The sequence below is a fragment of the Dipteris shenzhenensis genome, chromosome 24, assembly GCF_047967505.1.
Source record: "Dipteris shenzhenensis isolate YYH24624 ecotype China chromosome 24, Dip_SZ_1.0, whole genome shotgun sequence".
NCBI lineage: Eukaryota > Viridiplantae > Streptophyta > Polypodiopsida > Gleicheniales > Dipteridaceae > Dipteris > Dipteris shenzhenensis.
This window is the reverse complement of record NC_141619.1, coordinates 52,558,628-52,585,941: the sequence shown is the minus strand read 5'-3', so window position 1 is coordinate 52,585,941 and position 27,314 is coordinate 52,558,628. Positions and strand designations below refer to the sequence as shown.

Below are 27,314 nucleotides of genomic sequence, written 5' to 3'. Positions count from 1 at the left end.
AGCCTCATAAATCTGAAATATGATGCACATAGTCATCTCCCAAACCTAATGCAATAATTGCATAGGCTTTCTGTAGCCTTTTAGCACCTGCTGGTGTTGTTGAAGTGGAGTCACTTGCCTTCCCTTTCCTTTGGTTGTGGTGGATTGACGCTCTTGTAATGACTAATTCCCTGGCTTGGCTAAATCCCACAAATTCTCCTTCATAAGCACAAATTTCAATTTCATTTGCCAAGTATGGAAGCCTTGGCCATTGAATTTGTCTATTTTAAAGGTAGCCATGAGATGGTCTTACCTTTATGATTAGGCATGCTTGATCTCATACAAATGGCTATAAATCTCAACCATACAAGTGCATATTGCAAGTAATGAAATAAGATAATCCTAGCCTTTTTGCATCAGAATAATAATATGGCTTTTTCTTCACAAGCTTTGTCACTTTTCTATTGACATATCTAGGTGCTTCTTTTTCTTCTTCCCTTTTGCTTTCACATATGAAGCATCAGAAGAGCAACAAGAGCTAGGCATTGTGAACAATCATTACCAACTGAAAATTGATTGTCAATAAATCATATTTAACACTCTTTTAAGCTTGCATCAAGCATCCAAACACCAAAATTGTAGTATAAAAACATGGAAACGTGGAGGTCTCAATTCAAACACTCTGAAGCATTTTTTAGAGGGCTTTCATTGCGCATTAAAAGATCTTATACCAACTCATGTCCACCTAGGAGGATTGACAAAAAATTGCGTGAAGTTTCTCGTGAGAGTTATACCTATGCAACAATTAGAAAAGAGACATCAAATGAGATTGTATTCATCATGTCAATTATCATGCACATCAAAACTTAGAATCACACGAATAGAGTTCTACATGTTTACATACTACATGTCTATTAAACTCAATACGACTCATGCACACGCCGCATATGACTTGGCCAAGCATTCTAGTTGGGCAGTTGTTTGAACCAATAGGAGGTGAGTTTTTTAACAACGGGTGGGCATCTTGTTACACATGACCAAACCTTTCAGTCCTATGTGCACTCCATGTCCTATCCTTTCCAAGCCCTTCCGTGGGTAGCCAATCTTGGTTGCCCAACGATGGGCACCCTTTAAAATTTTCCAATCACATTTGTTTTCAAATTACAAAACCCTTGTTGGGCGGCCGTTGGGGTGGTGTGTAAAGGGGGCATTCAACTTTTTAAAACCCGGGCAGCTAGTGCATCCATTCCAAACCGCGGAGGACTCTTTTTGGGTGCCCACAGTTGGGCTATACTTGGGCACACTTTGGCTTTAGAGCAGCTCCCCATGTCGGCCAGTGGCGTTGGACCAACGCTACTAGCACGATGGTTTATGAGTCCTGACTACTAAGTGCCACCTCTCTTTCCTTGGCGATGGATTGTCGACCTGGCACCAAGCTCCAACCTATCAGTGGAATGCTGGACTGGTTGAGCCGACTCAATGAAGCCTTTACTGCAAAAGTTGCCACCACTCCAACCTTTCTACAATGTGGGTGCTATAGGCCCAACGGGTTGCAGATGGGGCATCTGTGAGCCTTCCTTGGGGAGGCTTGGCGGTCCGACATGGGAGGACATGGTTTGTCCGAGCGCGAGGCGCGAAGTGGGGAGCTGCTCTGAGGTCCTGAAATGTGGCTTGGCATGTGATATTGGAATGAAATTAGGCGGCAACTGTGGTGCGGAAGCATTATTTGTACGATGGTATGCCACGTCACAGTGGATGAGCAAATGTGGGCAGTAACTGCGCAGTTATTGTCATCGTCTCCACCAGGAAAGCCTTTTTGGAACAACGCCGTGTGGAACATGCCTCCGGAGTCATAAACCTTTGATTTCGAGGGACGTTCATCTCCCGCGACCTCATCCCATCGCAGCTCCAAACGATTCCATTCACACAGTAGCGATGGCGCTCGGTAGCAGGGAGAGTGATCGCCCGCCCGCTTCTCGACTAAAGCTCGAACGAGTGAATCAGCCAGCATCGACGCAGCTCGGAAGCTCCGCAGGGGAAGCAAATATGGCGGGAAGGATAACATTTTAGCTGGCTCCTCTTCTCGGAGGTGCACTGCTGTCGCAAGAAGCACAAGCGGACGGGGAGAGAGAGACAGCGCGCGTACTCATCAAAATGCGTGCGATTTCATGTTAGTGTTCCCCGCACTCCAGCAGACGGCAGGTTGGACGCGACAGACGACACCGATTTCGAGGATTGCTGACCCGAACGCCGAGCTTCCGCTCGCCGCTTGCAGGTTTTTTCAGACGGCAACATAGTGTCGAGAGTCGAGATCCTCGAGGCTCGAGATTGCAGCCTTGCAGCAGCAAAACAAGGCTATGCTCCTGGAATGGAGTAGCAATCCGTTGGAGCGCGATGCAGGCAAAATCACTGTTCCTTTGTACGTAGGGCTTCGATCGCAGAGCCAAGGCGACGATCGCCTCTGCACCCATTTGCTAGCAGTCTGTCGCGCGCCATGACTAACAAGGCCAGTAGCGAAGAAGAAGAGTCATGGCGGGCTACGCTGGCGAGCATGCTTCCTCCCGGAATGCCCCTTCCCGACGGCGAGCGTCTGGACTACTCATTCGCAGCTGTGTATGAAGGTCCTCGTCCTGCATTTGAGGTGCCCAAGGCGGAGCCTTTGGAGAGCAGGCGTACCCCTTCTCCAAGACCCCGAAGGCGGGAGCTTGAAGCTGTTGAAAGCACGCAATCCTCAGAGTCACGGTTGTCTGCTACACCTTCAGTAGATTTGGCTTGCCAGGATGTGTCTTCGTTAGCTCCTCCTTCTCAGAGCAACCTTGGGTTGCCCAGTAAGCAGAGCAGCGCGGCGATTGTCGATCATATGCCGGCTGTCGATCCAGAGAGGAGCTCTGTAGATATGACCAGACCAACTCTTGAGTCTGATTCTCCTGACACAGCTGTATCGACGAGTTCTGTCACATCCGAAAGATTGTCAAACCTTTTGCCTTCGGCCTCTCGCAATCGTTCGTCTTCAGAAGCGGATGAGCCAGATGCAGAAATGTCACCTCCTTTATCAGGTTGCCCTTCTTTCGCATGTTCGCCCAGAGCAATCGCTGCGGGAGGCAGGTTTGCATCGTTTCACGTAGAATCGAACGTTGGGCAAGATGATCGGGCTTCAGTACATTCGGAATTCAGGTTCTCAGGTCCACATTCGACTCACTCCGACGGTCCCAATGGGTTCTCTCGAGAGATACGAGATAAAACTTTAGCAGATTCTCGTTCCTCGAACAACCAGCAAAGAAGAAAAGGAGAATGCCATGTATGTTCAAAGGGCAACAGGCTGCAGGAGAAAGAGATGTGCCTGGTTTGCAATGCAAAGTATTGCAGGAGCTGCGTGCTGAAAGCTATGGGCTCAATGCCAGAAGGTCGAAAATGTGTTGGATGCATTAGCCAACCCATCGACGAATCCAAACGGCCTAATTTAGGAAAGCCATCGAGACTGTTAAACCGTCTTTTAAATCCATTAGAAGTGCAGCAGATAATGAAGGCGGAAAGAGAATGTTCAGCTAATCAACTCCGTCCAGAACAGCTATGGGTGAATGGAAAACAGCTTAGAGCTCAAGAGCTAGCAGAGTTGCTAGGATGTAGCAATCCGCCCTCGAAGTTGAAGCCAGGGAGGTACTGGTATGACAAGCAATCTGGACATTGGGGGAAGGTGTGTGATCTTGTCAAGTGCCTGGCTAAAAACCTAGTTCAGTGCTTGGGAATTCTGTCGCTAACAACGGGATTTCCTTGTAGGAAGGTGAAAAACCTGACAAAATCATCACTGCAGAGCTGAATGTTGGCGGTGCATTACAAGAGAAGGCCAGTGCCGGATGTACAGACGTGTACATGAACGGCCGGGAGATAACTAAAATAGAGTTAAAAATGCTGAAGGTAGGCGTTCATGACCTGCTGTACTGAAGTCTGTTCCTGTCCAGATCTGGTAAAGTCTATTCTGATTTTGACTCTCTGTCCATTCACTGCCGCTGAATTTTGCTGAACCCTTGCTTTCCTACTTACAGTTTGCAGGGGTGCAGTGCCCACCTGGTACACACTTGTGGGTTTATCCTGATGGGACCTATCAGGAAGAGGGCCAGAACAACTCCCCTGGGAATATCTGGGGAAAGGTAAAGTTTTGCGAGTGGATTTTTCTCATTTTAAGGCTAGTGCTTTGTTTACTTTCTTTTCCAAGATACTATGCATATATGTAGAGAAGCTCTACTGCTGACAACATGTATTATGCTTGGGAATTTAAATGGTTTCATCTACAGCGAACAGTGGAAGCCTTAGGTCTTTTATCCATGTCTCGGTAGGCTGTCTTTAGTCTTGAATCAGGACCCCAAACATTTGAAGAAACTCCATTATCAAGGCAAGATATTCAACATATAGCTTACACGGACTTGTTGGAATTATCCCCCAAATAAATCGCTGGCTAGCTTTTGAACATGTCGTTTGCATTCTCTCCTGTGATGGCGTGATCAGAGTCATAATCCAATAGAATAGTTTCAAGACTTACAATGGTGTGGTATGTTTGCATCCTTTGTGATGACAATGAAGTGTGGAAGCAAATGATATATTTTTGCATTGCCATGACAATTAACTGCAAATTAGCTTCCCAAAACAAGGAGTCATTGTGCCTGACTGTTAGGGTTGCTGTTAGAAAACCAGATGTACTTTGCTTGCTTAGGGCCAACACTCATGTGGTGGAAGATGCACCCCGAGATCACAAGATAGAAAATGGAAACACAACTCAAATACATGTGGTTAAAGAGGATAATCAGATCTGGCAGAGAGCTCAGATGTACAGCCAAAACAGTGTAGATAAAAAGGTAGAAACCATGTACAAAAACTTGCCAAAATATGTACCAACACCTCTTGAAACAATTCCTGAGATATGGCAACAAACTGGGCTCTTTTTGCTCCACCCTCTGACGGAAATTACTCCTTTACTGCCATGTGTCTCTGTGTAGACTTCAGGGCTGAGCACTCCTGCAAAGTTCTGCTCTGCTATGTACTGCACACAAAGCTCATTCCGTTGCACCACCTTATGCTTTCCTACAAGGTGTAGGTGTGAGAGTTAAAGGTCACTATGTCTTTACCCCGGTTATGTACAATACTCAAACATATATATTTATATAAATGAATGAAAAAGAAGATTAAGGTGTTTTGCACTCACCAAAACTTGTGTGGCTCTCTGTTTCTCTCTTTCCCTCTTTTGTTTTTGCTTCCGTTGATAGCACTCTTAATTGGTATCAGAGCTCGGGTGATCTAGCTGAGCGTGCGTGAATGCTTGGGAGCTCAGCAGCTCTGTGGGAGGAAGGAGAAGCTCTGTGGGAAGCTTTGTGGGTGACTCTACTTACATCCGAGTATGCAGAGATCTTGAAGGAACCTTTGGAAAGTCACTTTGGTTTTGCGAAGTGGTTTTGAGAGCCTGTTATGTATTTTCAAAGAAAAAGTCGTTTTTTAAGCTTTTTCCTGTTCTGTTCGACGACAAAGACTCCGTATTGACTTGTAGAGGCAACTATTGCTTGCTTTTGGTGTCCGTTTCACTACAGGAGCTTGGAAACACCTTCATTCTTGAATTTGGGATCATTTCATTGAATTTTTGACTCACTGTGTCAGTTTCTACGTTTTTTTGTCTGGGTGTTGGAACTCAAGTTTGGAGCAACCATTTGCAAATCTGTCAGTTCCGGTGGACTTAGGAGGTCCTAAAACTTTTATGTTGCTCATCATTCACACTCCGGTGGAGTTTACAAATAGTTATGTTTTCAAAAACGTCGGTGGAGTTTACAAATAATTCTGTTTTCAAAAACGTTTTTCAGTCCGTGTGTTGGACCCAGTGATTGAGACCATTCATTCTAAGGTTTTGAACTTAGATTTATGTCACATGGCAGTAGATAAGTGTTGACTCCCATTTCTCACTTATCGGTTGGGATTTTGGAGTTCTAGCAAAAGAGAGATTTGCAGATTTTCTTGCTGAGTCCAATTATGCAATGGCGCCTATGTTTTGAGGCATCTTAGGTTTTATTTTCAGTAGCAGTCATTGCCGTGGGACCATGATTTCTTGAGCATACCTTATGCAGATCACTTTGGTTGCAGTTTGAGCCGTGTGCGCTCATTCGTGGTGTGCATTGGGTTGCAGTGGATGATTTATAGGCCATTTGGATGCATTGCAATCTTTATTGGATGCGTTGATAGGCCCAAATTGCCTTATGGGATGTTATTTTTATGGACACTTTGCACATGGATGCTATTTTATGTTGAGGGACAACTTTGATACATTGCAGGTGATGCGTTGATAGTGTTATGCTCTCTTGGATGAGACATTGGTAATGCATATGTTCATGGACGGTGTTTATGCTTGAGCTATTTGGCACTTATTGGCATTTTGGATTGCCATTGCAGTTGACATTTTCTTTTGGGCCATATTTGCTCATATGGATGCATAGTACATGCACATGAGTCAGTTGTATCTTTTGATGCTTTGAGCTTTGAGTTTTGGTGATATTTCACTCTATTGTGACATACACATTTAGGTGCATCTGGTATTTGGTGTGATTCTCTCTTGCAGGTACTAGCATTTGGGATTTTGCTTCATTTGTATCATGGCATCCTCTTCCATGTCTGAAAAGGAGTTTTTTAGCATTAAAAAGTTTGATGGGACAAACTTTTCTTTGTGGAAAGAACAGATAAGGGATGTGTTTATTCAAAAGAAGCAGATTAAACCCTTGGCAGGAATTGAAGCTAAGCCTACAGATATGTCTGAGGATGATTGGAATGAGTTGGATGCATCAGCAAAGTCTACTATTAGACTTCATCTTGTAGAGTCAGTTTATTTCATAGTAGTAAATGAGTAGAGTACGTTTCTTTGTGGAAAGAACAGATAATGAATGTGCTTATTCAAAAGAAGCAGATTAAACCCTTGGCAGGGATTGAAGCTAAGCCTACAGATATGTCTGAGGATGATTGGAATGAGTTGGATGTATTAGCAAAGTCTACTATCAGGCTTCATCTTGTAGAGTCAGTTTATTTCATAGTAGTAAATGAGTAGAGTACGGAAGATTTGTGGAAGAAATTGTGTGTCACTTATGAGAAGGAAACTGCCTTTAATAAAGTTTACCTCATGAAGAGGTTGTTTGAGCTGCAGATGAAGGAAGGGGTCTCCATTGCTTCTCACTTGCATGAATTCACACTTGCATGAATTTAATATTATTTTCAACGAGCTTCAGGCTCAGAAGATGAATTTTGATGCGTAGATTAAGGCAATATTTCTCTTATGTTCATTGTCATTCTCATGGAATACCTTCCGTACAGCTGTCAGTAACTCTTCACCTTGTGGAGTACTACAATTTGATGATGTTGTGGGTAGCTTGTTGGTTGAGGAGATTAGACAGAAGTCTATGGACGACAACAAGCAGGATGCAGTCATAAATGTACAAAGAGATAGATCACAGTTCAGTGGGAAGTCCCAAGAAATATGTAGTCTTAAATGTGCAAAGAGATAGATCACAGTTCAGTGGGAAGTCCCAAGAAAGAGGGAAGTCTCGTAGTAAATTCAGGGCATGGAACATTGAGTGTTATCACTGTGGCAAGAAGGATCATACGAAAAAGGATTGCTATAAGCTGAAAAGAGAGCAAAATAATAAGAAAAAGAATGCAAATTGGGGTGTAAATCAGAAGGAAGAGAGTCTAAGGGAGGACAAAGGAAAAGTAAAGATTGAGGAGATCAATGCAGTCACACATGATAGTGACAATGACATTTTCTTCATGTCTAGTTTATTTGCAGAGTTGCTTACCACTTCAGATAATGCATATTCTCAGGATTGGATTTTGGATTCTGGTGCTTCATTTCATGTTACTCTTCATAGGGAATGATTCTCCACTTATGACAGTGGAAAGACAGGTTGTGTGCATCTTGGAAATGACTATGCATGTGACAAAGTTTTCTTTTGCAAATGGGTCTGCATTTATTTTGAAAAATGTGAGACATGTGTCTAAGCTGACCAAGAGTCTCATTTCAACGGGTCAGCTAGATGATGCTGGTTTTCAGACTAACTTTGGGTTTTTGGGAGTTGAAAAATTCAGAAGGGCTCTATGCTTTTGGCCAGGGGTGCCAAGTGTGGGACTTTGTATCCCTTACATGTATCAGGGGTGTTTGATCATGTTATTGCAATAACCGAGCAGCCAAGTACTTCTTTGTGGCATTACAGGTTGGGACACATGAGCTAGACTGGAATGAAACTCTTATGTTGTTTGAGTTATGTACCGTATTTGAGTTTCTCTGATTTTAAATTTTGTGAGCATTATCTCTATGGAAAGCAGACTAAATCAACCAATAAAAGAAAGGGAAAGAAAGAGTTTGAAAAGCTTGATTTGGTGCATTCAGACGTATGTGGTCCCATGCCTACATAGTTATTAGGCGGGACTGAATACTATGACATTCATTGATGATGCAACTAGGAAAGTGTGGGCTTATGCTATAGCTCGAAAGAGTGATGTGTTCCAGGTATTTCAGAAATGGCTGACCTTGGTTGAGAATCAGTCAGGTAAAACGCTTAAATGCCTATGGATTGACAACGGTGGAGAGTCTCTCTTTTATGACTTTCAGCATTTCTGTGATACACGTGGGATTAAGAGGGAGCTCACTTTTTCTCGTACTCTAGAGCAAAATTCAGTTGCAGAAAAGATGAACCGTACCATTCAAGAAAGGTTGCAATGCATGCTTTTCAATGTAAGTCTTTCTGGTGGTTTTTGGGCTAAGGCAATGAAGACTGCAGTGCATGTGATCAATAGATCATCTAGTAAGAGTTTGGATGTTGGTATTCTTGAAAAAGCATGGAGTGGCAAGAAGCCCTCTTACTCTCATTTGCATATATTTGGGTGTGAGGCATATGCACATGTGCCAAAAGAGATTCGAAAAAAGCTAGATCCTAAGTTTAGGAAATGCATTTTTCTAGGCCATGGTGAAAGTGGAGAGATGGGCTATCGTCTCTGGGATCCAGAAGCAAAGAAGATCATACGCAGCCATGATGTAGTCTTCAATGAAAAGAAGATGCATAAGGCACCCATGAGGGATGTGGAAATGAGGAGAATCACTTTCCAGGATGTCAATCCACTTGCATATGTTGATAGATAGCAAGCTGTCCATGCACCGAATGTGCAAGAAATGGTACTACCAAGTACTTCCATAGGTATACAATCAAGGATAGATGATGGATCATCTATTGGTGGAAATGATGAGCCAAATGTGGTTGATATGCAGGTGGGATAGCAAGCTGAAATGCCCTTGAGAAGATCATCTAGAGTCTCTAGACCTCCTGATAGGTTTGTTTTAGAGGTAGACTATGTGATGCTTATTGATTGCGGGGAGCCTTCTTGCTACAAAGAGACTGATGCGCGAGGATCAACGCAAGTGGGAGTATGCTATGCAATTAGAGATGAGTTCACTTATGAAGAATAAGACTTGGGACTTGGTTTCTTTGCCACATGGAAAGAAAGCATACCATGTAAATGGGTCTATAAGATGAAGGTCACAGGTGATGATGTGCCTAAGTATAAGGCCCGTTTGGTCGCTAAAGGGTTCAAGCAAGAGAAGGGTGTTGACTTTGATGAGATATTCTCTCTGGTTGTGAAGATGACCATACTTAGATGCATTCTTGGACTAGTGGCAGCAGAGGATATGGAGCTTATGCAGATGGATGTCAAGACAGCTTTCTTGCATGGGGATTTGCATGAGAAAATTTACATGGTGCAGTCGGAAGGCTTTGAAGAAAAGGGCAAAGAGCATTTAGTTTGCAAGCTGAAGAAGAGTCTCTATGGTCTTAAGCAAGCATCTAGAGAATGGTATTGGAAGTTTGATGCTTTCATTCGGTCCCAGGGTTTTAGAAGGAGTGAAATTGATCACTGCATCTACACTAAAAGAGCTAAGGATAATAGCTTGATAATCTTGGCACTAAATGTGGATGATATGCTATTGGCTAGCAAGAATACTTATGAGCTAGATGCATTAAAGGCCAAGTTGCATGAGGCCTTTGATATGAAGGATTTGGGACTTGCAGGTCATATTCTTGGTATGCGCATCACGCGTGATCGGAGTAGGAAACTCCTTTGGCTTTCACAGGAGGAGTATGCTACAAAAGTATTGCAGCGTTTCAATATGGAGAGGGGGAAGGCAGTGAGTACTCCATTGCCTTCATATGTGAAACTGAGTCATACAGATAGTCCCAAATCAGATGAGAAGAGGGCTATGATGGCCAAGGTTTCTTATGCATCAGCGGTTGGGAGTCTTATGTATGCTATGATAGCTACTAGACCAGACATTGTATTTGTAGTGGGAGTTGTTAGCCGATATAGGGCTAATCTTGGAAAGAGGTATTGGGAGGCAGTTAAGTGCATCATGAGATACATGAAGGGTACCAAAGAGATGTGCATCTGCTTTGGTAGAGGAGACATGCGTGTACTTGGGTACACAGATTCAAACTATGCAGGGCATGTGGATAGTAGGAGATCCACTTCTGGTTATGTGTTCACCTTTACAGGTGGTACAGTGTCGTGGATGTCTCGTGCACAGAAGTGGGTTGCTTTGTCTACCACAGAGGCTGAGTATGTTGCAGCTACAGAGGGTTGTAAGGAGGCTATATGGCTTGATCGGCTAGTGGGAGATTTGGGGATTCATACAGGTGTATCGACATTGCATAGTGATTCTATGAGTGCTATTCAGCTAGCACGGAATCTGGTCTTTCATGCAAAGACCAAACACATTGAGGTCAGGTACCATTTCATCAGGGAGGTACTTGAGGACAAGCGCATAGAGCTTGTCAAGGTTTATACAGATGATAACCTTGGAGATATGCTGACGAAGAGTCTATCTAGTCAGCGGTTTGAGTACTGTCATGTATTGATGGGCATTGGATAGTATGCTCCCTGGCTGTTCTCCCTTAAAGGTACATTGTCTGTCCTTTAAGTGGGAGGTTGTGGGGATTAAAGGTCACTGTGCCTTTACCCCGGTTATGTACAATACTCAAACATATATATAAATGAATGAAAAAGAAGATTAGGGTGTTTTGCACCCACCAAAACTTGTGTGGCTCTTTGTTTCTCTCTCTCCTCTTCCGTTCTTGCTTCCATTGATAGCACTCTCAGTAGGTCTGCACCTAGGTGCGCTGAAGACTCCTAGACTTCTGCCCTGCAAGTACACTCCTGGGTAGAGGGTGCTCCCACTACTCTCCACTATTGCGAAGTGAGTAGACTCTTTAGGCTTCTCCTGGCTGCTCTGGATGCAGCCCAATATAAGCTCCAAAGAACACTTGAGCTGCCTCCGGGGGAGGCCTTTTTTAGGGGCTGGGTCCCCCCTACAGACTGGCTGACCTGTTACAGAGTGGCCGATGAGTCTGTCAGCCAACCAAACAGTCCACAGACTGGGCCAACCCAGTCTGTCTCCCGTCTGTTCAGCCGACTTACCTGTCAGCTTATAGATAGGCCTGTGTTTGCAGGCGCCTTTGCTGCCCCTTGACCTATGCTGCTTCTGCACAGCCTTCTGGCTGCCCCGACCCCGCTGCTCCATTTTGCAGCTGTACTTGCGCAGTCTACTGCAACCTGATGCAGCCTCCATACCTCCTTCCGTACCTGCTGCTGCTGTACATCACCACCACCTGCTGTACCAGTCGCAGCCTTCTGGACTTGTTCTACCAGAGAATGTAGGTGCTGCCCATGTGGCAGCCAATGTGCTGCTCACATGGCAACTCTCATTCTATCCTCTCCTTTCATTCTCTCAGGGTATGTCATGCTTCCCCAAGTCCTCATATGGGGGCTCACAAGTAAGGAAATGACCTGCACATTCCAACAGTCTGCTCTATTTTAACCTTAAAAGCAGTTTTTCAGAAGCTTGCGGTAGCTTTGGCCTGCATCTTTTTCACTTGCTTGTGCAAGGCTTCCCATAGATCATGTTGGGTCTCCAATCATCAATGGCCATAACAAAATCATATCATATCATATTAACGCCAAACCCCCATCTGCCGCCCCCTCCCCCCCGAAAAATGGCCAGTCATATCATAGACCTGGCTACTGTAGTTTCATCTCTCTCACATGAGCGGCACATTGCTTGTGGCAAGTCATGTATGATTCTGACTTTGTGATTCGTTATCTTCAGATGTGGTGTGTATTTTTGCTATCAGGGCAGCATTATGATTTCTTCAGTGATGCCCAGGCTTCTTTTTCTGGTTCTTCCAGCATCTCAGTCAAGGACTTTATCTCAATTCTCTTATGACTCGGGGCTTCCTTAGGGTGCTTAGAGAGTTCGTTGGCCTAGGAGAGTTTTTCATTGATTCTGGAATCTTTTGAAACCCAGATGGCAATTTATGCCTAGGTGCTGATGAGAACATAAGGGTAGCTTTGCTTACTAAGCTCTTTTAAATTTTTTTTTTGTGATTGACTCTTAATTTTGTCTACCCCCTTCTTTCCTTTGTTTGTTCTCTTGTTTATAAAAAATTTAATATGTAAGATTGGATATTTTAGCATTATGAAGGTATATGTATATTCTCTTTGGAGGAGAGTCTCTGGCCATGGCTGATTGATATCTGCTGCCTTGCTCCTTCTCTAGACAGCTCTATACTGTGGTACCACTAGATTTAAATCACTCACACTCGTTAGGAGACATCGATTCTCCTACAGACTACTGCCTGCTCCCTCGTTGCTCCTGGACCTATTCCTTGCACATATTTGGCTGGATGCAGTAATTTCCATGTAGAGCTTAGTCCAAATGGAGGCCAGATATTGCCATTTTTTTCCTGGGGGAGGGGGTTTATATTTGTCTTAGCATATAGAACTCAACTGTCCCTATAGGGACCACATGTGTTGCGGGATGAGTTATTGGTCTTGTGGATGATTTTGTTGTTCTTCTAGAATTTAGTTAAAGAAGCACTAGTTGGGGGAAAACAAAACACAGCAATTGCCTTTACTAGTGGGGATCCACTAAGAGGCAGCATCATAGAAAAAGCAATAAGAGCAAAAAAACCTCCCCGGGTCTCGAGATTCATATGCAAAACTGCTCCACCACTGCCCACCTACATAGACAAATTCTGACTCCTACTCTGGAGAACCCACTTCCTCCTCCCTCCACTACTGTGATGCCCTCCAGTTACTGCATTTGGACGAGCCCCTCTCACTCTTCCAACCTCTCCCAACAACCCCGACACTCAGTCTTTTCCTCCCCATACTTAAGCCTCACTAGGTTGTCAAGAGGCCACAGCAGGAGGGAAAGATAGTGAGAATATAGCAGTTGATACCAGGGGCACAGGGGAAACAAACAAGGAAGTTCAAGAGGAGTCTGTTGTTAGAGACTCACTGTGCCCACCTGTGAGCCCCCGTTTTGAGGGGACAAGGGGCAGTGAGAGGTAGGAGGGCTGGGAAAGAGAGACCCAGGCAGACATCATAGGCAACCAGCACACGGGCTGGTTGCTGTCTATAAACAGCAGAGAATTAGGGGGGGGCCCTGTGCCTCCCTGGAAGCATCAACAGTCCCATGGACTGGCTGCACAGGGCACCCTTTTATAGGGGCCTGTGGCAGGGCCAGTCGGCCCAACCAGGGCCATCGACCAGGGCCGACCCTGGTCGGATTTCCAGAACATTCTGGTCGGCCACCAGTCAGGGGACCGACCCTGCTGGTCGGCCAGTCCAGAAGGCTTGGGCAGTGCCTATAAAAGGCCCACTCTTTTCTTCAATCCAACATCCAGTGCAGGACAGAAAGCCTCAGTCATAGGCTGTGCTGTGCACTCAGAGCTGGTCTAGTCTGACAGAGAGAGTTCCATCAGTTCTCCTCAGCACTTGGCTGAGTTTTGTATTGCTCCCCTGGAGCCAGTTTTCTGCCCACCATCCGGTGGATGAATATATTCTCTCTCTCTGTTTAAGTTATCTCTGAGTGAGTGTTTATTGCATCTGTGATCAGTTATCTGAGTTGAGTGTTAAGAAGAGCGGGAGAGATCTTGGCTGGAGGTTTGAGTGATTCATTCTCTCCTATTTTTCAACATGGTATTAGAGCCATAGGCTCTTGACTCTTCCTCATCAAAGCACTCTCTGAAGGAAGGAGTCCCTTGGCAGTAAGGCGACTCTGTTTTCAGCTCAGGCTAGTACAGAAGGTCAGTACATTTATTTCTGTTTCAGTTATTCAGTTTTGCTATTCACCGAGATGGATCAGCGTTCAGAAGCCTCTACATCCATTGCTCGTCCTTCCTCCTTCTCCAGTCATCTTCCTTCTTCATTTATCCCCAATTTTGGTGAAGCTGGAAAGCTCGATGGAACGAACTTTCCAATCTGGAAAGTCAAGACCCGAAGCCATCTGTTGGCACGGAGGTTGTGGAAGATTGTGAATGGGACCGAAGAGAAGCCGGAGGATCTTGTGGACAAAAAAGGTGAAGTTTTAGTTGAAGCAGATGCGGATGAACTCTGTGCATGGGAGGAGAGGGATGCTCAAGCCTTAGCAATGCTTATAGGCACGACAGCAGATGCTGTGATTCTTCATATCCAGTTGGTAGAGACGTCTTCAAAGGCGTGGGCCATACTGAAGGAGCTGTATGAAACCGATAATACAGCTCGTATCATTACACTTCAGCATCAGCTTTATAATCTTGATATGAATGAGGGTGATAGTGTGCATGATCATCTGACAAAGGTGAAAGTTGTGCGGGACCAGCTCGCATTGGTTGGTCAGAAGGTGGACACGAGTCAATTGGCATTGCTCACACTCCACAAATTGCCACGGAGTTTCAAAAGTTTTGTGACTACGGTCACTGCGGGTCAACGGACTAAGCCAATCATCTTTGAGGAGCTTGGTCCACTCCTGCTTCAGGAGGAGGCTCGAGAGAGACTCTTTACGCAAACCGACGAGAAGGCATTAGTTGCCAAAGACAAGCCTGGAAAAGGCAAGCCAAAGGATTCCAAGAAATCAGAGGATGCTGAACGCAAGAAGAAAATGAAGTGCTTTACTGTGAAAAGCTTGGCCACTCCGCCAAAGAATGCCGAAAGAAGAAGGCGGATCAAAAGCGGAAGAGAGAAGCCAAGAACAAAGAAGAGCCTAAGAATGATTCTACCAATGTGACGATTGGACAGTTATTTTTACTCAGTGAACATTGTTCAGCATATGCAGTCAGTGAAGGTAAAGAGGGGTGGTATGTTGATAGCGGTGCTTCCAAGCACATGTCCAACAGAAGGACTTGGTTCAAAACCATGGAAAGTACACACCCGGATTCCAAAGTTTCTGTCGGGGATAGCCGGACATGTCCTGTGAAGGGCATCGGTAGCATTCCTTTCATTACAACGGCGGGTGAGGAGAAGGATATCTTTGGAGTACTTTATGTACCCAACCTTTGCAAGAATTTACTGTCTGTAAGTCAGATGGACAAAAACAACATGGCAGTTCTCTTTCAAGATGGCAAGGTCACCGTAACATCCAAAGGTAATGGGCAACTGGTGGCTCAAGGTGTTGAAGAGAATGGATTGTACCGTCTCAGTGCAATGTTGGTTCATGAAGACAACGGAAAGTCCAAACTTTGGCATGAGCGCTTCGGTCATGTCAGCTATGGAATCTTGGCTGAAATGTCAAAGTCGAAGATGGTGGATGGACTTCCACCAATTACAGGCAAGGATGATGTCTGTAGGGCTTGTCTAGAAGGCAAGCAACACGGGGATAAGTTCCCACAAGAGGCCTCGTTTCGGGCCAACAAACCACTTGAGTTGGTTCACGCCGACATTTGTGGTCCAATGTCTACAGCATCGTGGGCAGGATCCAGGTACTCACTTCTCTTTGTGGATGATTTCAGTAGAATGACTTGGGTATATTGTTTGGCTAAAAAGTCTCAGGCTTTCGAGAAATTCAAAGACTGGAAGGCCAGAGTTGAAAAGGAGACAGGGGAGGATGTCAAGACATTCTGCACAGACAGGGGGGGGAGAATTCACCTCAAGTGAGTTCAATACATTTTGTCGCCAGCATGGGATCAAGCGACAACTCACCACGGCCCATACTTCTCAGCAAAACGGGATAGCCGAGAGGAAGCATAGAACCACCACAGAGACAGGGTTTGCTATGCTCCGAGGGAGGAATCTTTCTAAAGTCTATTGGAGTGAAGCTATCAATACAGCCGTACACATTCTCAACTGGACCAAGACGAAGGCCGTCAAGGACAAGACTCCATATGAGGCATTTTATGGTAAGAAGCCCTCTATCACTCATCTTCGCATTTTTGGTTCTAACGCATGGGTGCATGTGCACAAGGAAGACAGGACCAAGCTTGATTCCCGGAGCAGAAAATGTATCTTTGTTGAGTATAGTGAAGAATCCAAGGCCTACCGCCTCTTCGACCCAGTAAACAAGCAAATACTTATCAGTCGGGATGTTGTCTTCGCGGAAAAGGAACCTGAACCCCAGGAGGAGCCTCAGATTGAGGAGGAGAAGATTGTTCAACCCCCAAACCCACCCCGTCCCAGGTTGACCATCCAAGAGGTGGCAAAATCAGAAGCTGATGTTCCACAAGATACTCAGGAAGAGCAGGATGTTCCAGAAGAAGTTCCCGTTCCTCCTCCCACAGAGAAGCAGAAAAGATTGCCCCAATGGTACCTACGGACATTGGAAGAGTCTCGGGTCACCGCATTACCTGAGAGTAGCAGGTCCGGATTGCGTCGGTCTCAACGTCTTCAAAAGGCCCCATCCGTGAATTTTGCTTTGGTGGCTCATCTTGATGAGCCAAGGACCTTCGAGGAGGCGAAGGACAATCCGGAATGGCAGGCTGCCATGAAGGCAGAGATGGATGCTATCCTGAAGAACAATACATGGGACTTAGTGGCCAGGCCCCTGCGACGGAAAGTCATTGGCACTAAGTGGGTATACAAACTTAAATACAAATCCGACTGCAGCTTGGATAAGTATAAAGCAAGGCTAGTAGTGAAAGGTTTTGCTCAAACTGAAGGCATGGATTTTGATGAAACTTTTGCTCCCACTGCCCGCATGGTTACTATCCGGACAGTGATTGCTCTTGCTGCCCAATTCCAGTGGCCTATTTTTCAAATGGATGTGAAGTCCGCATTCCTTAATGGAACCCTGGAGGAGGAGGTATACGTGGAGCAGCCACCGGGCTTTCAAGATCCAGGGTCCCCATTAAAGGTCTGCAGGTTGAAGAAGGCGTTATACGGGCTGAAACAGGCCCCCAGAGCTTGGTACCAAAGGATTGATATATTCTTTCAGAAGATAGGGCTCAGTCGGAGTTCTTCTGAGGCAAACCTTTACTTGTTCTTTGAGAAGGGATTGCGACTGGTACTCATCCTGTATGTTGATGATCTTATCTTGACAGGTGATCATGTCAAGAAGATTTCACAGGTTAAGGAGCTACTCATGTCTTAGTTTGAGATGACTGACCTTGGGTTATTACATTACTTCCTTGGGATTGAAGTAAAGCAGGCCAAAGACAGGATCTTCATTTCACAGGAGAAATATTGCAGAGAAATTCTGAAGCCCTTTTATAGGGGCCTGTGGCAGGGCCAGTCGGCCCAACCAGGGCCACCGACCGGGGCCGACCCTGGTCGGATTTCCAGAACATTCTGGTCAGCCACCAGTCAGGGGACCGACCCTGCTGGTCGGCCAGTCCAGAAGGCCTGGGCAGTGCCTATAAAAGGCCCACTCTTTCCTTCAATCCAGCATCCAGTGCAGGACAGAAAGCCTCAGTCATAGGCTGTGCTGTGCACCCAGAGTTGGTCTAGTCTGACAGAGAGAGTTCCATCAGTTCTCCTCAGCACTTGGCTGAGTTTTGTATTGCTCCCCTGGAGCCAGTTTTCTGCCCACCATCCGGTGGATGAATATATTCTCTCTCTCTGTTTAAGTTATCTTTGAGTGAGTGTTTATTGCATCTGTGATCAGTTATCTGAGTTGAGTGTCAAGAAGAGCGGGAGAGATCTTGGCTGGAGGTTTGAGTGATTCATTCCCTCCTATTTTTCAACATCTGTCAGGGAGACAACGGAGAGACAGTCCACCCTGGAGCCGCATACAACATGGAATCAAACTAATGAGATTGATTAGGACACAGCAGACGTGCCACTGGCAACTATTTCAAGGGTTTTTTACATAGTGTATCCTCTTGTACCAAACAACACCCTCCTTCAGAGAGTGAAAAACAAACAGCATAAGGTTGATTCTGATAGACAACATCAGGACAAGAGTAGAATCATGGCATCTTGGCCCTCTCCTCGCCTGACAACAATCTGATCCGCTGGATGCTGGAGGTCCTACTGCATTGACTTGGCAAGCTGCCCATTAACTTTGTGTATCTGATACATTATTTTTTCCTGTCTCACTGACCCAATGTAAGAACAAATTTTCAGCATGAGTGATGACATTGTTAAACTGAAAATTATTTGTTGAAACACAAATAAACCAAAGGGCCATGCTCTCTAAGGTGCTCATTGCTCCCTCTTCAGCTTATTAGCATCCGTCAGCGGATGGTGACCTAGTAATTAGCAACCCAAAGGGCACGTGCTCTCGAAGGTGCTCATTGCTCCCTCTTCAGCTTTTTAGCATCTGTCAGCGGACGGTGACCTAGTAAGTAGGTTCTCCAGTTCTCAGCTGAAACGACTCCTATGTTTTTCTAGCAGCAGGACAGGCCATTAACTGATGGAAATAAATGTGCGTATCTCTTGCAATTCCCATCTCATTTTCCTGTCTGCTGTGCTCTGACATTGGCCCACATAGCCTTATCATGATGAGACACATGAGTGTAGACGTTTTGGTACGAATTTACTTTCGCCACAAAGCAATAAACCTCTTCTGCCAGACAAAAGGGCTGCAAGCCCTTTAGCATTTGTGGTGAAGGACCCAAATAAGCCCACCTGGGTCAGGCTGAACAAAGCTTGGAGCTCCCAACCCAACCAATTTTCTTTTCATAAAGGAGATGGCCTTGAACATGATCCAATGACAATTACCTTCTATTCCTCCATTGTAGAGCTGGCTCGCGCTGTTGCACTTGAACCTCCTACTTTGCTCGTAGCCGCTTCTTTCTCCATCCATGTGGAAGATCTCTTGAACGGTTTGCTGTGCCGATGATCAGCAACCTTGGGGTCGGACCCTCAAGTCAGGGGCTGCCTGGCCAACCTCCGTTCCACCAAGTTTTACCTTCTCACAGGTATAGTCTTTTGTGTATTAGGTCTTGTCGTTGTTAGGGAGCCTAAACTCAGTTCTTATTTCAGGCCAGATCTTCCAATTTAACTCCCTCCTGTTCCAAATTTGTTCCCAGGACTGCAAACCTTTTTTTGAACAGCTGTCAGGCTGTAATTAGTGCTTCACGGGATAGCATGGTTTTACTGTTAATAATTGACACCCTGATGGAGTTCAAAGGCTTAAAAGAGTTTGAACAGGGAGCTCCCTGTGGTTGTGCATGGTTACTAGATTACATAGGGCAGATGAGGCTCTGAATGGTGTAATGGAGTCCAGAAGTTCAGCACATTTGAGTTGATTGCTGCTTTGAAAATCCAAGAAGCTGCTAGCCTGTAAGCAGCCTGTTGAATGTCAACTACTCCCAGTCCTGCATCCTCTTTAGCTCTAGTGCAGCAAGACCACTTTACCATTGTCGATTTTCTTTTGCCTGAGTTCCCACCCCACAAGAAAACCTTTTGAGGCCCTTCCGAGAAGGGTAGAACAGAGTAAGTAAAAGATGGCCCTGGAATATTTTGAGAAATCTTTCATAGAGACCTAAAACCCTATAGGAAGACTTAGCAGCCTGAACACAATTCCTTTCTTGAGCTGGAGCAACCCTTGTCTGCCAAAATTTGCTGTTCGTTGGTGAGGGTGCAGTACCCTGTTTTGGAGTGGTCTAAATAGAGCTACAAGCCAAGCAGAAGGTGTCCAAACATTCCAAAATTGCAGCAACATCGTGAGTGATGTTTCTAGGGGTGAGAATCGAGATTGATGTCATCAACAAATTTTCTAATTGACCATAATTTTGCTACTAAGAAGATGGATGCCAGTAAGCAGCCTTGCATCCACATGGTGCTGAATGAGCACAACGAAGGGAATCAACAGCAATTGCAAGAAGCAATGGGGAGCCCGGCCTGATTGATCTTTTGAGAAGAAAAGGTTTGGACATGACTCTATGAATGCAAACCTCGTGCTAGCATACTTCTTGGAGAGAGAACTATTATCCCTCAACCATTTAGCAAGCTCCAATGATTATGATCTGTTAGGAATCTTTCAAAGCCCAGATGGCAGCTTATGCTTGGGTAGAGATGAGAACATAAGCGTAGCTTTGCTTACTAAGTTATTTTTATTTTTATGTTCCTTATATACTCTTAATTTTGTTTAAAGTCACGTACTAACTCCCTTCTTTCCTTTGTTTTTTTCTCTTGTTTTATCAAAAAATTAATTTGTGAGATTCGATATATCCTAGTTGCGGCATGTTGGTACTGCAATAATTCTTTCTATCTTAAATGGTGCGTTGCCCTATCAGCTAGATTTAGATGCTCGTTTGGAAGAGACTAAAATGAAATCGTTTAGACTTCACAAGCAGTTGTAGCTTGAATGAAGAGATTTTGGACTACTTTTTGATTAGCCTTCTCCTTTAGTGATAGCCTTCGTCATGGCTGAGTCTGCCCTTCACCTCCGGAGTGCTGACAGAAACTCAATTAGAAGACTTTGTATAAATGGATGCTCGAGTATGTGTGGGTGTGTGGATTTGTATGTGTGAAAGCATATCTTTATACTATGGTCTACACCCACTGTTGGGCGCTGATGACGTCAGTGGGGATGTCATAGTAGCTAGTCCCTGCTATGCGTGATGGAGTTTATGGTTTTCAATCTTATGAGTGACTATCGTGAGATTGAAACTGCACTATGTCGTGTTTTTAGAGGATGAGTTTGGGAATGCTCCTGAATTCATCTAGGTATATGTTATACTTAACATTTTATCTTAATTTGTTTGTCTTAGGCTTTTGCTCTCCAACTGGTCAGGTGTCCCCACTTTTTTCTCTTATACTCTCAGCCTTACTGACCAAAACAAAGGTATATTTCTGCATCTTAATGGCTTGAAGTTGCACCTTATCAAGCATTTCTTCTAACTCATTTTCGTCTTGTTTGTTAATTGCATCCCCCTGATTTCAAATTGTTTACTTCACCCCTTATTGATCATATTTTCTTCCATCTTCTGAAGTGTCTCTTTGCTCATGTGTATCCTGAGAAACCGTTTTTTCATCTAGCTCCACATTCTATAGAGCATATAATGCATTATCAAAGCCAAAGGACTTGGCATCGACTTCTTTTTCCCCAAATTCACCATCTGTTTTTCCTGAGTACTTGCCACCACATCATCTTGACCCTTCCTCTTTAGCAGAGGTATTGGCCTTCTCTTCTGCAATACTGTTGGGGACCCACGTTGAAATATGCTCCTAGGCGTGCAGTAGCATTGCACAGATGCCACACTTTCCAAGTGTTTTTATTGCATGATTTGTCCTTCCTTTGATGAGAAACTCAGGAACTACCCTGCGGTCTCTCCCTATAATCCATAACTTTTTCTGGCTCATGAAGGATATACACTGACAGATCGTGCAAATGTACAAGCTCCTCAACAGAAACTAAGATATCCGCTGCACCTAACATCTCTTTTAGGCAACTAACATGGAAAATTGAAGGTACCCTCACATCGCGAGATAACTCCAGTTTGTAAGCTATGTTATAACTTATTAATCACGCAGAATATCCCAAATGGATCATGATAACGAGCTGACAACTTATAAACTTCACCAGTGTTCAAAGCCCCAAAATCTTTTGGGTTGGTTTCTGTGGGAGACTAACTGGCCCTTTGCAAACACTCAAGGTGAGCGCTTCCGGTTTGCTTAAAACTGAGCTCTATCTTGAGCTGTGCAAGTATTCTCCTTCGCAAATTGCATTATATCCTGCTGATCCTGCTGCAACTGTAGAATATCAGCAGCCTCTCGAACCTTTATGTTTTGCAGACCAATAGTCCAAGGAGTGTTAGGCTGGAACCCATACATAAAAACAAATGAACTCAGCTTAGTGGCTCAGTGTTTTGTTCTATTATATGCAAACTCAGCCATGGGAAGAATTCTTTCCAATCAGAGTTCTTCTATGAGACATATGAACGAAGCATATCCTCATTGAATGTGATTAATATGCTTCATTTGGCGATCCGACTCATAATGTTTAGATGATGTCATACTCAAATTAGTGTTCAATTTTTTAAACACTTCTCACCAAAAAATGACTTGTGAACTTTGGATCACGATCGGTGACAATCTTGGCTGGTAAACCATAAAGACTAAACCATTACTTCACAAACAGCTATGCTAGTTGTGGAGTAAAAGTTATAATCTTTCTTGGAATACACATGGCCATCTTGGTCAGTGTATCCATCACTACTCAAATGCCATCATGCCCTTGGTTGGTTCTTGGTAATCAGCAATAAAGTCTATGGAGATACTTTCCCATTTCTTATGTGGAATCCCCAATGGATGCATCAATCCACGTTGTTTTAGATGTTTTGCCTTATTAACTTGACATTGTTAACACTCGAACATAACGTTTGATACTAGTATCTTTAACAAATAAGAATCTTGTTTGACTTGTCGTGACATTCAAAAAGGACTTTCTTGCTCATGTCGTGGCATCTGGCATGAAGACTTTGCCTTTTTCTGAAAAAAGGACCGTTCGCTTTTTTTAGTCTCATAACCCTTTGGTCTTTCATAGACATCAATAAACTTTCTTTCTCTCTCTCTCTCTCTCTCTGTGCCTCTCTCGCTCTCTATGCGTGTGTGCGTGTGTGTGTGTGTGTTGCTAAGTGAGATAAACCTAACACGCTGGTGAGAATAAAGTAGATGTCTCGCGATGCTAGCTGTATGTAGTGTTAATGATGTGGGTAGCTTGCAGTAGCTTAGCATATCATGATGTCTATTTTGTTTGCCCAAGAGGGACATATATTTGGCAATATATTTCTTTTATACCCAAGAGGTTCTGGGAATCTTTTAAAAGCTTATACTTGGGTACTAGTGAGTACATAAGCGTAGCTTTTCTTACTAAGTGCTGTTTTTCTCATTTACTCTTAATTTGATTTAAAGTTGCTTACAAACTCCCTTCTTTCCTTTTTTCTTTCGCTTGTTAAATTTAATTTATAAGATTGGATATATTCTAGTCCATGGAGGTATATATGAATTCCTTTTGTACCATCTAGTAACCTAGTTGTGCTTGCTTCATGATGATTGCTAGGCAGGCCACAACAAGGTTTTTATATCCATTATTCTCATTGCCAACTCCAAACAGCGGCAACGTTAGATCTAGAGACTCATTCAGCAGCATGAAATCTGTGCCTGCATACCTTGAGCAAAAGAAGACTTACAAGCTACTTCTTTTAGGCCATGAAGGTTCCGGAACAAGCACCATCTTTAAACAGGTAATAAAACAACGTAGTAGCTTTTTTCCCTTTAGAAGCGTATTTGAAATTTTTTAACATTTTGTGATATTTTGGGTCATTTCTTTATTGTGCACTGCTTTTATGTAATGTACTACACCTCATGCATGCACGTGCACATGCGCGCGTGTGCACACACACAACCATACACACACATGCGCGCACACACAGAGACACGCATGCAGTTGGCCCTACTCGATAGTTGTTGAAATGTTGATGGTATAAGACAAAAGGAAACAATAAATGTTATTTTTTAATCATGCTTAAGATCGCCAAGGGCAAGGGAAGCGTGATGGTATTTTATGAAGATCCTAGTTGGTGTTGAACATGCTTTATTGCTTGTACAAGTGTTATAAGGGAAAAGGAGTTGAAAACTTCTATGAAGGGAACTTAAATAGTGCTTGTCTACACACTGTTTTTTATTGGTGAGTGCTGCACTAACGGCTAGAGGTTTAACGCTTATTGTACAAAGATTTGGTTGCAACTAGAATAGAACTTAGTAATGGGAAATGGTAGTTCCTTACCGAACTAAATGATAGGTCATCGAAGAAAGGGAATGCCCTATAAAGATTACGAGAAGTTTATGTATTGAATGAGAGCACCTTCTAGTTTCCACAAGGGATTTGTATTTTGAGACATTGATCAGAATGATTTGAGGCTTCACAATGCTTTTTTGTAAGGAGGCAGGGTAAGAAAATGAAATTTTCTTTAAAAAGGAAAAAAAAGAAAAAAGAAAAATCTTCATGGCAAGTCTCGTCACTTGAGCGACATATCGAGAACATTGGTCGCACAAAACTAGCCTAAATGTCAAGGTTACTCCCCCCACTTGGGTGCTAGCCGCAGTTCCAAAGATCCCCTAGGCAGTGAGCTGGGTTTCTCTGGAACAGGTTGGTTTCTTTCTTTCAGCCTTTTCCGGTTTTTTCCATACTGACCGGGGCTGCTGTCTTGTATGTAATCTTTCAAGCATTAATAGAAGGTTCCTTTCTTTGAAAAAAAATAAAAATAAAAATGTCAAGGTTACCTAAGATATCTTAAAGAAATTGTTGAAGGAAATAGTTCTTAGAGTTATGCATGTGCGGAAGCGTATGAAAGAGAAAGAGAGAAATCGACACAAGAGATAGGCAATTGCATCTGTATATTCCTAGTACAACCGTAGACAAGGGGGCTGGTCAAGTGTGAGAGAATGCTCCAAGGAGAGGCCCCGATGTGAAACAATGAGTTGAAAATGAGTAGCCTTTATAGCCCCCCTAGTAGTCTTGACCTAGCCAGCTAGGTCAGCTGACTGACCCTAGTTGGGTCGGGCTCACCCGACCATGTAGGTCGTTGACCCACCTTGGTTGGGACCTAGTTTGGGCTCCCAAAACTCAGCCCTAACTGCCAGCTAAACTAGGCCTACCTTCCTATCCTTTCCAAGTAGGCACACCCACAATAAAGCCCTCTCTCACTATGAGATGCCCAACTCTAACAATAACAACCCTAACCAGGGAGAAACCATGAAGCCCCCCTAGCCAACCTGGTCAGCTAGCATTGGCTGGCCATTGAGTCCTGACCCAACCAGCCAGGTTAGCTGATTGGCCCTGGTTGGGTCGGGTTCACCCCATGCAGGTCGTCGACCCATCGGGGTGGGGACCTAGTTTGGGCTCCCAAAACTCAGCCCTAACTGCCAACTAAACTAGGCCTACCTATCCTATCCTTTCCAGGCGGGCACATCCACAATAAAGCCCTCTCTCACTATGAGATACCTAACTCTAACAATAACAACCCTAACTAGGGAGAAACTATGTAAGAGGCCAATACTATGAGCCATACTTTGTGTCGGGTATGGAAGAGACAAATTTAAGTCAGAGAAAAAGCCTTGAGCTGCTTGAGAGTCACTTTGATCTCTCCCCCATATATGATGAAGGGTACGAATCTAGTTTTGGAAACCTTGATGCTATGGACTCGTTAGCAGAGATGACATTATCCTCCAAGGCATGGCACATTGGGAGCAATGTCCCTTCACGAGAGTTGGAGTAGCCAAACTAGCAATAATTAGATGTATGAGTGACGATAAGAGAAATCTATTGTGAGGAACTTCGACTTGCTAAGTAGAGAAGATTCCCAATTGCATGGGAATTGCTAAAAAGCAAGACATAGTTTGATACGGTTCCGAGAGCCCGCCTCCTCGGACGCCTACAAGATTTGGGGTATGATCAGGAGATAATCTGGGCCGTCATGGCACTTTACGAGAGTGTCCCAGGCAGAGTCCGGATAGAGGAGATTAGGAGCACTATTGGGATCAAACAAGGGTGTCCTTTATCACCCACCCTGTTTGGCCTCTACATTGACGAGCTTGAGACAATTATGCAGACATTGGGAGGAGATGGGTGCTCTCTAGTTGGCATGCTGAATCGGATATTGCTTTGTCAGTCCTTTTGTGAGTCCCATGATTTGAAGGTCAACCTCGGTAAAACCAAGGTTATGATCTTCAATACATCTCGAGCCGTTATGCACCGGCAGCAATTCATGTTCACGTTTGACGGGTCGCCTGTTGAGATTGTTTCGTCATATACATACCTTGGGGTTATCTTCTCTGGACCTATCTTCACTATGAGACCCGTGCTGCAGGCCTGCCTGAGCAAGGGATACGCTTCATTGCTACAGCTGGATGCAGTATTTCAGGTTGTCACCTATGTTTACCGGGTCAGGGGGTACGTGGATTGCACTTCTAGGTGCAACAGATTACCATGGCTAGCATTGTCCTCTTCTATGGCACTATTAGTGGTGGCAGGTGACGAGAGATGCTGGTATGCATGCACAAAGAGATGGTTTGAGCGAGTGGGGCTCCACATGGATAGACTCCCTCCCTTCTAGTATAGCATTGATACGCTGTTCTCTCCTCTCTTGTGACACGAGGTCAACCAAGTCATCCGCGAGGATCTTTTACAGCTACACACATTCCGAACCTAGTTGGGACTGACTGAGCTTCCAGTGAAGTCTGCTTCTACAGGGATCGTTGTTTACATATCATGGAGGAGGTTTTCATTGACCCACCAGGATATACGTGGATTTACTTACCTCACTCACTGAGGATTTCTATTGGGCAGTTTTGGGTCTCTTCACATAGACTACACATTGAGAGTGGCAAGGCAGAGGGTCTACGTCGGGAGAGGCGCATATGCACATTATGTGACACACATGAGGTCGAGTCGGAGGAGCATTTCATTTTCAAGTGCCCAGTTTACTACGAGATCCGAGAGCGCTTTTACTTCCTCTTTAGAGATAGTTCTGGCATGTTGTTTTGATTTCTTGCCTAGAACTGCTTGGCAGTCAAGCACCGCGAGCGTCTACTTCGATCACAGAGATAGGAGGAGACCTCCTCCTTGGTAGACCCTTCTCAGAGCTTGATCACGGAGTTCTTCTAGCCAAAGCATATGGACCCCCATACTACGAGGCCCCGACATGATTGGGATCTAGGGCCAGTGACACGATAGTTTAGAGTGAGGGTTGACGCACATATTACTCTTAGGAATATCCTCTCTCTGTTCAAAGTCGGGGCTGTTCCGACAGGGGTCTTTGTAGCCCTTGTTAGGCGTAGAGCTATGACCAAGAGATGACACAGGACCATGCCCGCGAGCAGTCGACGACACTATATCACCGACTTCATGCTTCCGCTGTCTCATCCACTTGGATGACTTGATGATGATGTTGATGATGAGGATGATGATAATGATGACGATGATGATGATACTGATGTGTAGTCGATCACTCTGACATGACTATGTTATACTTAGCACTATCGATAGGGGTCACTGCAGCCCTTGTTAGGCGCAGAGATATGACTAGGAGATGACACAGGATCACACACGCCAGCAGCTAACGACACTC

General features: G+C 44.5%; 1 protein-coding gene across 5 annotated transcripts in view; it reads left to right on the top strand.

Moving 5' to 3' along the window:
• Window positions 1-1,816: 1,816 nt before the first annotated feature.
• Window positions 1,817-27,314, top strand: part of LOC147886760 (extra-large guanine nucleotide-binding protein 3-like) — a 69,663-nt gene continuing 44,165 nt past the window's right edge. For all 5 annotated transcript variants that reach the window (XR_015543351.1, XR_015543350.1, XR_015543352.1 and 2 more), the window contains exons 1-4: window positions 1,817-3,673; window positions 3,757-3,894; window positions 4,023-4,127; window positions 23,250-23,429. Coding sequence is in view for 2 of the 5 variants with exons in the window: in XM_087395962.1 (XP_087252088.1) it covers window positions 2,474-3,673; window positions 3,757-3,894; window positions 4,023-4,127; window positions 23,250-23,429 (1,623 nt within the window). In the remaining 3 variants the exon portion in view is untranslated. The remainder of the gene's footprint in view (window positions 3,674-3,756; window positions 3,895-4,022; window positions 4,128-23,249; window positions 23,430-27,314) is intronic.